At 45.7% G+C, this 13,462-nt stretch overlaps 1 protein-coding gene across 1 annotated transcript in view; it reads left to right on the forward strand.

Moving 5' to 3' along the window:
- Positions 1–992: 992 nt before the first annotated feature.
- Positions 993–13,462, forward strand: part of LOC144146541 (cytochrome P450 2U1-like) — a 29,457-nt gene continuing 16,987 nt past the window's right edge. Inside the window, exons 1-3 of the mRNA XM_077678483.1 lie at positions 993–1,186; positions 4,504–4,694; positions 12,151–12,243. Of these exons, the coding sequence (XP_077534609.1) occupies positions 993–1,186; positions 4,504–4,694; positions 12,151–12,243 (478 nt within the window). The remainder of the gene's footprint in view (positions 1,187–4,503; positions 4,695–12,150; positions 12,244–13,462) is intronic.

Raw genomic sequence — 13,462 nt, forward strand, 5'->3', positions numbered from 1 at the left:
TTCAAGTCGAGAATTCAATTCGAGAAAATTTAAGTCGACTTGAATTTTGAATTATTTATTCCTGCATAAAAAAAAAGCAATGATATCTCATTTGGCACTATAAAACACTGTTAAAACGCCAAACAGCACTGGCAATAAGGACTGCAACTTTGATATGTGTCCTTACGGAATCCCTCGTCCCGTACGTCTCTGTTCTACAAAATGCATTACGAGGGTTCTGGCTTCAGTAGTCTGAAATGCCTTTGGCTATCCCCGACTTCCGACCACGTCTTACGTGCGGCCGCTGGGAAAAGACGTTCTACGTCTTCCCGCGTTGGTCGAGGGGCGGCGCTAGTTGACCGGGCTCTGAGCAGTCGTAAATACAAAACCCCGCGGTATAGTCGAGAGGGGAGTCGCCGTGGAACTAGCTCAATGGTAGAGTGCCGCACGCGTTATGCGGAGGTTGTGGGTTCGATTCCCGCTTCCGGAAAAAACGGCGCATTTTTTCTCGACTTGAATTTTCAATTATTTTTCCTGCATAAAAAAAGCAATCATATCTCATTTGGCACTATAAAACACTGTTAAAACGCCAAACAGCACTGGCAATAACGACTGCAACTTTGATATATATATATATATATATATATATATATATATATATATATATATAGACTGAAAAGATAAAAACTCACACAGAGCTCGAAAAAAATAAGGTTAGTAGAGACAGAGACAAACGAGAAAGACGTAGAAAATAAAAAAGAGTTTACTGACGTTTCAGGGAGAGGACTCCCTTTCTATATATATATATATATATGTACTTGCTTTGTGTGTGTGTGTCTGTGCATGCACATGAATGCGCGGTGCTAGCGGCGTCGATGCGAGAGAATCATTTGTGATAGGGCACGCATCACAAAACCCGATCTTTTACGCTCACCACCCGTATTTCAGCCAGGTACTTGCCTGGAACCGTCTTCAGCTTTCTCGGTGCTGGCACGAACGCGATCGGCCGAAGCATGGCTTGGCACCTGCTAAACTGCGCTGACAAACCCATCACCGTGCAAGCCAGAATTCAAAAAGAGGTGGACGAAGTCGTAGGACCAAACCGGCTGCCATCATGGCGCGATCACTACTCCATGCCGTTCACGATGGCCACAATCTTCGAGATGCATCGCTGGAGGCCCGTATTGCCGATGGGCCTGCCCAGGGGGTAAGTGCATATGTCTTATTTAACTATGTATAGAAACAACTAAAAATGTTATTGCCATCAAACTTCTAGATTGACGGCATCTATGTAAAAACAGTCTATTAAAGATTTTTGCAGACTTGAACCAGCGGACAAAAGCGGGAATACTAAAAGGCGAATCTTCTTCGTCAAATATGATAAGGTTTCCAAAAAGAAACTGACGCGAAAAGAGTAATGCTCGCAGCGCCAGAGAAGATACCTGCAGGCTTAGTCTCTGCTTTATTACCTTAGCCCCCTTTTTTGCATGAACGCGAGGTGCCACACTGAGTGCCCACTTCGTCCTCTTCCCTCATTCTTTGTCCCGGACGATGGCGTTTCCCGGGATGTGGGTTTCGAGTAGTAGACTCACTATTATCCCCGAGCCGCAATGTAGGCGCACCTTTTGGAAAGGCACACGCACTGAGCGTCTTCGTCGCTTGAGTGTGATCGGGAAGGCGTATTTTAAGAATACGTCGTTGCCCTTCTTGCCTCACAACACCTCAAGTACTCTACCCGGTTGCACTCAAGCGCCGATGAATTGTTGTCCCTCACAATTACCTTCCTCACCTTGCTTGTACCAAGCCATCATGTTGCTGTGTTACCACTTTTCCTTTTAGCGCGGAAATGCCTCGAACACGCTACGGGCCAGGTCGGCTAAATCAGAAACAAAACCAGACACGCTTTCCGGCATTACGCATCACCACATCGTCGTTTTTACGCCAGTGCTCAGAAGCAAATAAATGTACAAACGGTGCAACCTGCTGGTGATGGCATACGCAGCGGAAACTTGGCGCCTTGCAAAACCATTAGAAAGAAAACCTAGGCCGGCTCCCCGAACCATAGAAAGAATAATGTTCGAAATACCACTTAGGGACAAGAAACGAGCTTCCTGGATAAGAGAGCAAACTGGAGTAGCCTATACCATTGTTAAATAAAACAAAAGTAAAGAAAAAGTGGACTTGGGCTAGCCACGTAGTAAGAAACAGATACACTTCGGCTTGCCACGTACTTAGAAGAATCGACAGCCGTTGGACTACACGGATAACAGAGTGGATACCGAAACACGGGCCTAGAAGAAGGGGAAGGCAAATTACCCGATGGGGGGCGGAAGGAAATTTGGGGGCAAAGAATCGACTCGAGTGGCGCAAGACATTAGTGGTTGGAGGTTAATGAACAGGCGTTCGTCCTGCAGTTGACGGAATAGGCTGGTGTTGTTGATAATAATAATGTTGATTATATCCCGAACAAGAAAAGTATGATGCTGCGGCTTATGATGATGATGATTTCCGAATATTGTTGAATCTATTATCATGCCTTTTGACTTTTTCATTATTGCCGAATAGTGTTGTATCTATTATTTTGTTTTTTGACTTTGTCGATTTTGCTTTGAAATATAAAACTTCGCATATTTTTGTTTAAAGGTTTCTTTTGCAGAGTAGATTGATTGATTGATTGATTGATTGATTGATTGATTGATTGATTGATTGATTGATTGATTGATTGATTGATTGATTGATTGATTGATTGATTGATTGATTGATTGATTGATTGATTGATTGAAGGGTTTAACGCGCCGACGCCACACAGGCGATGAGGCGCGCCGTAGTGGAGTGCTCCGGATTAATTTTGACCACCTGGGGATCTTTAACGTGCACCGAAATCTCGTACACAGGGGCGTTTTTGCTTTTCAACTCCATCAGAAAAGCGGCCGCCACAGCCAGGAATCAAACCAGCGACCTCGTGCAGCGACCGCAACCCCGTAGCCACTGAGCCACCGCAGCGGGTTTGCCAGAGTTCGACTAATAGCTTCAGGTATATAAAGAAGTAAATGAAAGAAAGTTATAAAGAAATACTTTACTTTCCCACGTAACAGCCTTAAAAGTTAGGCGTACTTCCAAAGGGGAAGATGAACTCATTTTCTACCTTTTTTACGTATCGTTTCTCAGTATTGCATTGTTCCGCCGCTCATACCTGCAAACAGATCCTTCGTTCGCGTAATTTTACATCTTGACTGGATGCGGGATAGAATTTCAGTCTTGTGTTTAGATTAGCCACCATTTATTATTGAAACTCATGTCATCGCTTTTTTGAGAAGAGGCTGCTTTAACCAGTCAACCAGATTGTACGGTTTCAAAAAGTATATCAATGGGACGGAGTTTGTGCTAATAGCGATTCGTATGAGTACCGAACGGTTGGCTCTCGTTATTTCATAAAAGTTCGTTTTACCTCTGTTACTATTCGGTGTGCAAAACATACGCTTTCTGTGTTAGTGTACGTAGCGGAGGCTTGTTATCCAGTCCAGCGGAAAATATAACTTTTGCGTGTAGGTTTCTTGTGTCTGCTTTGTATGTTCTGTTTAGAGAATTTTTTTGCGGGACGTATACTATTTGCTATGCCTTGCATAATGTCATCGGCTGTAGAACAACTAACACTAAGCCTAAAATTTTAATTAAAGCGCAGGGACGAATGTCTGAGTTTACCAGTTTACGAAATATCTATGTTGCGTCCGTCTGACTCTTTATGTAGGTGCATTTCTGAGGCGTTTGAGAAACGACGTGTGCACGAACTGCCACCTCACCTTGCTTGTGCTACGTCATGCCTAAAATCAGCTTTCAGCCAATCAGGGCTGGCTCGAAACGGACACTGAAACGGACACAAAATGAACAAAACTGAGAATTCAGGCCCTTATGAAAGCGGACCTCGTTGAACGAGCTAGCTCAAATCTTACCGTTTTTGAGCCCGACAATATTTCAGTGCTTTTTACCCTTTCGGTTTAGCCATGGCGGCGATGGCATTATGATTGCTTATACGTTGTTTTTCAGACACAACACTCCTCACGTAGGAGAGCAATGGTGAGGACCATCTCTGTTGCCAAGGGTGACTGTGCAGCGCTAATGAGCCCAGAATATTGATTTTCATTTCTTTCGTCATTGCGGAAATGACGGCTTTCTCTACGTCCACGAAGATAGTTATGAAAGTCGAACGTAACAGCGGCAATAAAAATAGCTGTTTTCTAATCGTTCGTTAACCGTATCGCATGTTAGCACAGTGCACTACGATTTGGGCCATTACACCATTTGCTATAAAACCTGCCGGAGCTTCCACTTTCCCCATAATGCCTTAACATTATGAAATGCATACCGATAAAAATATTCACAAGCTGCAAGGTCCTTCGCAGCTGTCTCTGCCTACTCTTGTTCTTTTCTGTCGAAGGTTAAACATGGAAAGTCTTTTTTTATTCGCACCCGCGATGATGATTCAATTGATCAGAAGCTAACGTGCTTTTTTAAATAACTTTTTAGCGCTGAGGATGACATCAAAGTTAACGGCTACGTGATACCAAAGGGAGCAATTGTGATGCCCAACTTATGGGCCCTCAGTATGGATAAAGGTCTGTGGGATAACCCGGAACTGTTTTATCCCAACCGTTTTATGGACCCCGGCACCGGCAAGCTGAAACAGAAGCCAAAGTATTACATCCCGTTCTCCGTAGGTAAGAAAGCATCACTCCTGCTTCCTAATATTTAGTTTCTAAGCGATTTCGAACACCATTGTTTTGGTCGTTGCTCTGGTTTCTGGGCAACCGGAAGTGAAGACTGATTGATCTTTTGGTTTATTAGCTGATTGATTGATTAACTGCATTTAGTCCCACAGACGCGGGCATTCTTGAGGGTCCATGGCCCGTGTGAAGTGACTCCTTGGCACAACCGTATTCCTGAGGCTGACTCATTGTCTGGTTCTGTTCTCACCACAATATGTGCATTAGACTACGATACAACATATCTAAACTGTGAGAGCGCCTCCATTGCCGCAGAAATGAATCCGTGTCGGAGAAATGCAATCGGAATGCCGAAGTTTCTGGACTGTTTCCCTCAGAAGTTTAGTTCTGACTTTTGAGATATACTATCAATCGTACCCGGTAGAATCCTTGGTGTGCCAATAAACCAATGGGTATAATCTATATTGAAATATTTGTTATTTGTCATAACCAGTTTTTCACCGCGTAGGTGCTAAAAGTTTAGAGATTTCCGCCTACTCTGAATGCACGTACTAATACCGCAGGCGTGAGGGTATAGGAAAGGAGCTGAAGGGGTTCTTCCTAGAAAACAATCCTGAAACAAATTTCACCACGTTTATGGGCTCGATCTAATTATATAAATATCGCATTTGGGGGCGCAGATAACTACCTTTCAAATTCTTATAACATCCAATACGCTCCTAAAGCAGGCGTGCGGTTCCAGGAAACGCCACTCGCAGCGCTCTCGGGAAGATTGAATGGAATTGAAGAAACCTCAACAGTGTTCAGCATGCTACAACGGATGGGGAAGACTGCGAGGGGTGGGAGGGGTAGAGTATAGAAAGTAATTATAACAAATACCATAGACACCAAGGAAAGGCATGTGGTTCAGAATACGTCATGCGCTGCCTTAAAATATCTAATTAAACTTCGAGTGTATTTATCATGGGCTCTAACAAATAACATGGGCTCCAACGGGACCCCGATGGTTACGCAAAATCAGCGGCGCTCTTTCCCAATAGACGGCATGCAAACTGTGTGAAAGCGGAAAAATTGAATTCAATTCAACAAATCAGAAAAAGAGGACGACTCGAGCTAGTTTTTACTGCATGTTCTTGTATTGCGCCGGATGACAGGACAAGAAAAGGGCGAAAAGTGGGCGCGCCTTGGCGCAAACTACGTACTGTTTATTGTGTACCTAATTGGGGAGAATTATAAAAAGCGGTGCTCATTTTCGCGTACGAAGGAGGAAGGAAACGAATAAACAGAAATCGCAATAGACAAAAGACGTAACATGATATAAACACCATGTGTAAACTCGTTATGGCATTGGGGGGGTGGCTGAGTGCGAGTTTGTGTCCTTTCTCATTGCAGATTCTCTTGTTGTATGAATGTTTGTTCCTGTTTTCATAGGATAATTGGCGGCGTACTAATGCACCCGTCCGCTTTCTTAGGTATTTGGAAGGCCTCAATTATCTAGTGCGCAATCGTAAGTGAATCGGGCGTAAGAGTTTGTTTCTTCAGAAACATACCCTTGAAAGTTTTGTCACCGCCGTGAAAGACCCGCGAGGCACGCTGTAGTAGAGCTGTGCACGGGCCGAAAATTTGGGCCCCAGCCCAGCCCGGACCCGGTGCTTATCGCGTAGGCCCGGCCCGACCCGACGAAGAAGGCCGACGGGCCGGCCCGGCCCGGCCCGATACCTTAACCTTATGGCCCGGGCCCGGCCCGGCCCGGCCCGGCCCGGCTGCGTGTTTCCAGCCCAAATACCGTAGGGGCCCACGCCTGATTGGGGCACGTTTGGAAGCGGAAACTACCCAAAGGCGTTAAAACGCATCGTAAGGGAAATGATAACAGGCAAAACCAACATGAAACGGGCAAAACAACCCCAATTAAACATAACAATCATGCACATATCTCTACCGCAGGTGTCCTTCGCTCAGCTACATAGGAAAGACTTGAAACCGACATAAAGGTGACCGAACCGCCCAACCTAAAAAAAGATGAACCAAAAACCCGCCAACCACGGACAAATTTATGGTAATATTGAAAAATATTCAAGAAAAGTAGCCGAAATCGAAATGGCCCGAACCACTGAAAAGTAAAAACAAAGAGCTGGAGCTCACCTAAAGGGAACAAAACCACCCGGCATTTTGTGTAGAATTTCATAATGTGCCATAGATGAATTAAAACAAGCAATTAAAAATAGAATGTCACCTTGGGAATTTGAACCTGATTCTTGCGATTGCTATCCAGAAATGGAACCTGTATGCCAGGGGACCAGCCGGTTCATGTTTGTTTAAACAGGGTGTGTACTTGTTTTGTTGCTTCGTCCGTATACGTTTCCTTTTCTCAAGAGTATATAGGGCTGTCGGACTCACTCCCATCTATTTATCGAGACGCAAAGTACACGCGTGCATTGATGCACATTTTATCGTTGCTGCTTCACTACGTTCTATACCGACTCATATCGCTTATCTGTAAAGTATAAATCATATGAAGTGTTACTGTTTAGGCGGCTGTAGGCGCATTTAAACCACCCTACTCCCCTGTTGCGCTTTTCCTTTCGTCTTCGTCTGCCGGCACGACGCCCGAGGGCACAGGCTACCTCCTACCACCAGCTACTCTCGCCACGATTTTTTCCCGCCGAAACAAAGAGCAAAACTAAAGTTGAATTGTCCCCTCAGTCTTTGACAGCTTCACTTTTGTTGGGTCAAAGAAGAAAACGCAACTCTGAATAGGGCATTGCTACAGAAAACAGATGGAGACGCAGTTTTCTCTAGCAGAGTTTGCAGTTCAAAGTGTTCCATCTTCACATTTTTTTTCGCCCGAACTTAGAGGTGGAAACTAGTCACGCTAAACTGTCATTCGTTACACTTCCCTAGGCGGTGTGTCGCTGAGCCGCATGTGTTGCTCAGTTCTTCCCAAGACATGCAGTTGCAGATCTCTCACACTATCCGGCTTGCCATACGCCCACGTGTGCCTCAGGGCCTAACGATAAGTCCCGTGGAATGTAAAAAAAAACCTGACCCGTGCTTTTACCGCGTCAGCAACATGTAGTTTCTGTGATATCATAAAAAAAACGTAAGTATTGCTTTACTGTGCCGGGCCAGCCCGGGCCGTCAGGATGGCCCGGCCCGTCCGGAGCATTTACATTTCGGCCCGAGTCCGGCCCGGGCCCGGGTGAAAGGTAAGTCGGGTGACCCGAACCCGGCCCGTGGGCCGGGCCGGGCCGGGCCGGGCTCGGGCTTTTGGGTAAGCCCGAGCCCATGCACACCTTACCTGTAGTTCCTGAACAAACATTTTCTTCACCCATTTTGCTACGTGCCTTAACGAAACCCTGCAACACTTTTTAAACTTTTTTTTTGAATCCTCGATCCTTGCAGAAAGTAGCCAACCAACACATCAAGTACTGAGAATAAGGGGTCGCAAAGTACCTCAACCAAAAATTACTGCTTTATGTCCATCAGATAGTACGAAGCTTGCAGAACAGGTGTTTCTCTCTTTCCCAGTCTTGGCGCTCATCGAGCTGTTGAATTATGTCATAATAGAGGTTTATGGTTATCGGCCGGCTTTTTTTCAGTTGCAGCAATGAGGGTATTCTATAGCCACTTAAAATGAAAGCCACAGAAGCAAAGCAGAAACGAAAGGCGTATCTGCTGCGACGAGGGAGTTACGCAGTGCCGCTCCGTGCTGGCGATAGCTATAGTTTTCGCAGTCCTTCCAGACGCAACGGAAAGAGTGAAAGCGTTTATCCGAAGTATTGCAGTGGCCCTTTAAACAGATCTCGGAACTTAGTTCAGTGCCCTGCTCACCCTAAAATGTCTATATATTTTTCGGCTGAATTTAGTCTTTGACATTGTGTGGCCCTTGTCTTGCAAAGGGCAACACATCGAAGTTATTTGTTGTTACTATTGCGTCGCATTTTTTTCCGTACCTTCGCCTCTCCCCTCCCCCATCCCCCAGGAACGTGTAACGTCATGAATTAGCGTAAAAATAAATACTTTGCCAAATTAACACATTTCATTGGCGTAATTGCGTAGATATATTTTGTCGAACGGAGTCTATGAAAACCGAAGGTATACAGAATAGGAGCACAAAACATTGTGTAAATGGAAGTCACTGAACCTTTAATATGCATGCTATACATCTCCCACATAAACAAAAAGAACAAAAACGCCAGAAACACGAATGAAATCGCGAAAACGAACTAACCTTTTAACGCCCTGCGTTTGCGCTACGGAAGTAACACATTTACCCGCATTAAAATGCACAAGGAAATATTTCGTGACGTGGAGCTTTGCCACCCAAAATATACAAATATTGAGGGGACACGGTTCACTGGGAACATCGATGTTCAGGGCGACTGTATATTCCGAAACTTGAGCGGGGAATCCCGCGCGCCCACACCAAGATTATGACTATCTTTAGAGATGAGCACGAAGTGCTGGTGGGGCAGCTAGAGATGATAATAATGTACCGATGTAGAGGGAGCATCGCAAGCAGTCCTGAGTCCTCGAACCAAGGGTGGCTCCACCAACCTTCACCGCTGGGATGGCCCAGGGCGTTCACATTATTTAAAAAGTTCATAAAAGTGAACCAGTTAAATACAAAATATTTCATTTTTCTGACCTCACAATTCAAAAAAGAACGAACTACGCGCCGGCGAACTATGCCGGTGGGCAGAACTATGCCTGCCCAACGCGAAGAACTGTTGTCGTGTCGCATCGGGCCGTGGGACGTCCAGGTCTAGATGCGTCACCGGGACAACGCTCATGCCACCGGTGAGCGCCTGAAGAATGTCCGTGCGGGCTACCTCCCAACCCTTTACCACCCCTTCTCCCCCGACAATTGGCATACGGCGTTGCGCGCGTGCTAAGACGTGAGACCCACTGGCCGATTTTTCCCTTTGGAAGCATTTCATGCCGGACTGTCGAAAGTCCAGCAACACCAGGGGCCTTTTGAGGAGGAAACACGAAACATTAGCTCCTGTGTGTGAAATGTTTCCGGTCTACACCCATTTGTCCACGCAAGCTTTATGTAGAAACCACGGTAAATACAGCTTCGCTGTAAAACGCCGTAAAAAACGGCAAAACAGATACAGATTGTTAAAACAGACTAACGGTGTACCGCCTTGCATATACACAAAAATACATAACTAACGTAAGTACCAAACTCATTTTTGTTCACATCGTGAACGGACGAATTACTGGACGAACGTAATTTGGAAATAATAAAAATTCAAATGCAAAAAAATAAACATTTTATGCAAGCAAGGTAACAAAATAGACAATACAAAACTTTACGCCTCACAAAAAAACGAAGAAAATGCTTCAACAAACCCGGAAAAAAATACGGAAACAAAAAAAAATCGGAAAAACCGACAATTGGTTTACCGCCCTGCATTTGCTCGTATATAACTAACTTGCGCAAGTGACGCACTTAATCGTTATAATAACGTATAGGGAGGTGAGAGTTTGAACTAAATTACGAAAAAAACGGAACAAATCTGGAAATGAATATTTTGTAAAGTGAACCGACGGAATAAAAAATTTGAAATCTATACATTGCCCCCAAAAATAGGAAAGTTGTAAACGCAAATAAAAAAGAGCAAGAACACGCCAACCCGGCAACGCCCTGCTTTCCAACAAATGCGTTTGATGACGAAGTTACCAAATTTTAGTATTAGCACTGCGAAATGGGAATTAATTCACAGAACGTATTCTCAAAATTTAACAGCCGAAAAAAAATATAAAGTAGGCTTGACAAGTTTATGGTATTCTTCTAAATATGGTACCAAAAACGACGGAGGAAAATCACGAAGGCACGACAAAAATGTAAAAACATGCCAAGTGTTCGCTATGCATTGCATTTGCACAGAAGGACACTATTGCTGAGCTTAAGGTATTCAATAGCTGTTACACCAGATATGTAAATAGTGCACCAAAAGAAAAAAAATAGGAGTGGCTTAGCTCGGCTGTGCCAGGATATACATAGCGTGAGCTAAGGTTCTGCTGGTTATTCTTAGCTTTCCTGGTCGTCTATGATTAGCTTCATTATCATTATTACTGCTGCTTCAATGACACACACACATGGTATGCGCATTATGTGACACATGTATATTTATGAAGCGGCTCCGGCGCAGCGTCACCGATCGCCCCAGACCTAAGCTGGTTCCACAGGTGCACGCCGGTGTTGCTGCGACGCGCGAGCCATCGGTTCCACACCCGGTCACCCTTCGCATGATCAAGTAGACCGGGCCCCCACGTGCGGAACGGAGGTCGGCGATGACGCTGGGCGCGTGAGGTGTGTGAGAGACGACGGAAGCGAGCAATGTTCTGCGCGGCGTGTGACGTCACTGCTCCTCGCGTATGCGTAGCACGGCTCTCCAGGAGCCACGCGAAGCTGCTCAACCTCGGCCAGTGTAGCTCACGCTACAAAAAGGAAATCCGGTAGGCTCGTGAACCCGTGCACTCGGGGGGAGGAGGAGCCAGCGACGCTCTCCTCCTTAGTAGGAAGAGGGTTATCCTGCGCGCTTCCCCTCTCTCCCTACGGTAGCACCTCGTGACGTGCGCCAGACACTACTCGGAGGCCTCCTTCAGACACGCGGCCCACTCTTGTGATGCATGTCAGCCACTTTTAGACTTTGTCTCCAAAAGTCGGTCTTCCCCACAAGTGTGGGTAACGGGACCTGCCGTGGTCATTTTCTCATGCCTTGATTGCGTCAGTTCGTTATCTGGGATGCCACGTGAGTCTACAGCTATTCTCCACGCCTTTTGCTGGTGGGCCCGCGTCCGCGTTTTAACGGGCTGCGCCGTCTAAGGTCAGCGGACGAGCGTCGATGCCGACCGGTCCAGCCCAGAGGCTTGAAATACATAGCGGCCACAGTGAGCCTCCTTCCCCTATATTAGCGAGCTTCGTATCGGCACATATGCAGGCAGAAACTAACTGCCACCCGATTTGGGGCTGGGCAGACGCTGTCGGGTGTTTGCCCCAGGGGCTAGGTTCGTAGTGCAGTGTAGTGTTTTGTATCGTGGTTGTCGACGTAATAAACCCGCGTAATACAAGGGTTATCGCTTCCCTTTGGATTAACAGACGTACGCGCGGCGAGAGCCGTGGCTCGCTCGAACCAATGGTGGGTAGTTTCTCCGCAGTTTCGTGCCGCGCGAGAGTAGCGAGAATGACAACGGAAAGTTATTGTATTCCTAATGCTGAGGGGGGTACGCGAAGATGACCCTCGTTTTACAAAGGAGGAGAGCGTCGCTGGACGTGTTTGCCACCCCAAAACCTTTAAAAGCAAAGCAACCACACGTATTTGGCTACTCCTAACTAAATCTGGCTAGAACATCACAATGCTGACTGGCGGCGTTAGAGTGATGTAAGCTATGGTGCTGGCTGGGAAGTTGTCTGATTTTTTGCCCATTTACTTTTCAGGCAAGCGGATGTGCCCAGCGGAAGGGGTGGCACAAATGGAGATATTCCTGCTTCTGACAGCCATTCTCCAGCATTTCTCCGTTTGTCCGGCAGGTGATGCTGCAATCGACTTGAGCATGAATTGCCGCACCTTCAACTACCCTAAACCGCAGGAAATTATGTTTTGTCCTCGATACGGTTGTGAATCCCGTATCTAAAAATAGAGCAACGTCCCGCTAAGAAATGGTGGTAGCCCCAGCAACCACGGCTGTAATTGCGTCTTCACCTTGAATACAAGAGTTTTGCAGTAGTTCAAAGAGCTTTAAAACCCAACCTTCAAGTTGTCATCTTGGAGCAAATTATATTCGTTTACTTGAGGGTGCAAATATTACTCTTTACTAAGGTCATAACTCAAGCCCACGTCACAAGTCACGTTTTTACAAAGTACTAATTTTGTCTGAAACAAGCCTGACTACTCCAAGCAGAACGTTTACATTTTAAAGACAGTTTGAGGGGTTGAAATTTGGCGACCTGTTTCCACCCGCTTGCACTCTGCCCTGCGGTAGCATCAGCGTATTTTGAACACGACGAACTTGGAAAAGGAGGTATATGCAATGTTCCGGAAATTCAGCCTGCTGCCTTTGGGCAGAGAATATTATCAGGTATCTCGACGCACATACCGGCGACCGTAAAAGCTGGGAAGTATAAAATTTGGCATGGTCGTAAACGTATTCCTGAGTATCCCGACTTTTATAGTTCACTGTTTGTTTTTTTTTCTTAGTGAACCCGCCAGTTTATCTAACCTTTAATCGCCGCAGGGTTTACTTCGGCAACCAAAAAGGGTGCTTCCAGAGCACATCTCTCCCGTGAGAACCTTAGATGCCTCATAACACCAGAGAAGTGGCTGCAGTCGTAATTGTTGGAGTGAGAACTAATGAAACCTAAATAAGTAGCTTTTTTTTCAAAATAGGTGAAATCCACCTGAAGAGAATTGCAGTGACAAGCAAAAGTTCATGACAGGACCTAAGTGCAACGTTCTCAAAGCTATTACGTCAGATGTTGTACACGTAAGATTGGCGAAGTTAGCTTAAACAGCGTTGAATTTAGTCAGGTAATTTTCGTTTGTTTCTAAAATATCGATCAGGTCGATCAGACAGATTTCGAATAAAAGCTCGACAAGAAACCGTCGCTATGAAAGCAAAACAAACAAAGCACTCTGATAATTTGGGATGTAGACCAGGCTCTTCTGAGAAGCTGCCCATTGAGGTAGCCACTGCTCCAATTCGGCCCTCTACGGAAGTGAAGCAAGTATGAGCCTGCTGCGTGGTCAGTG

This window comes from Haemaphysalis longicornis, unplaced genomic scaffold (genome assembly GCF_048455015.1).
Source record: "Haemaphysalis longicornis isolate Haplotype H1 unplaced genomic scaffold, Haemaphysalis longicornis Haplotype H1 scaffold_7, whole genome shotgun sequence".
Taxonomy (NCBI): Eukaryota; Metazoa; Arthropoda; class Arachnida; order Ixodida; family Ixodidae; genus Haemaphysalis; species Haemaphysalis longicornis.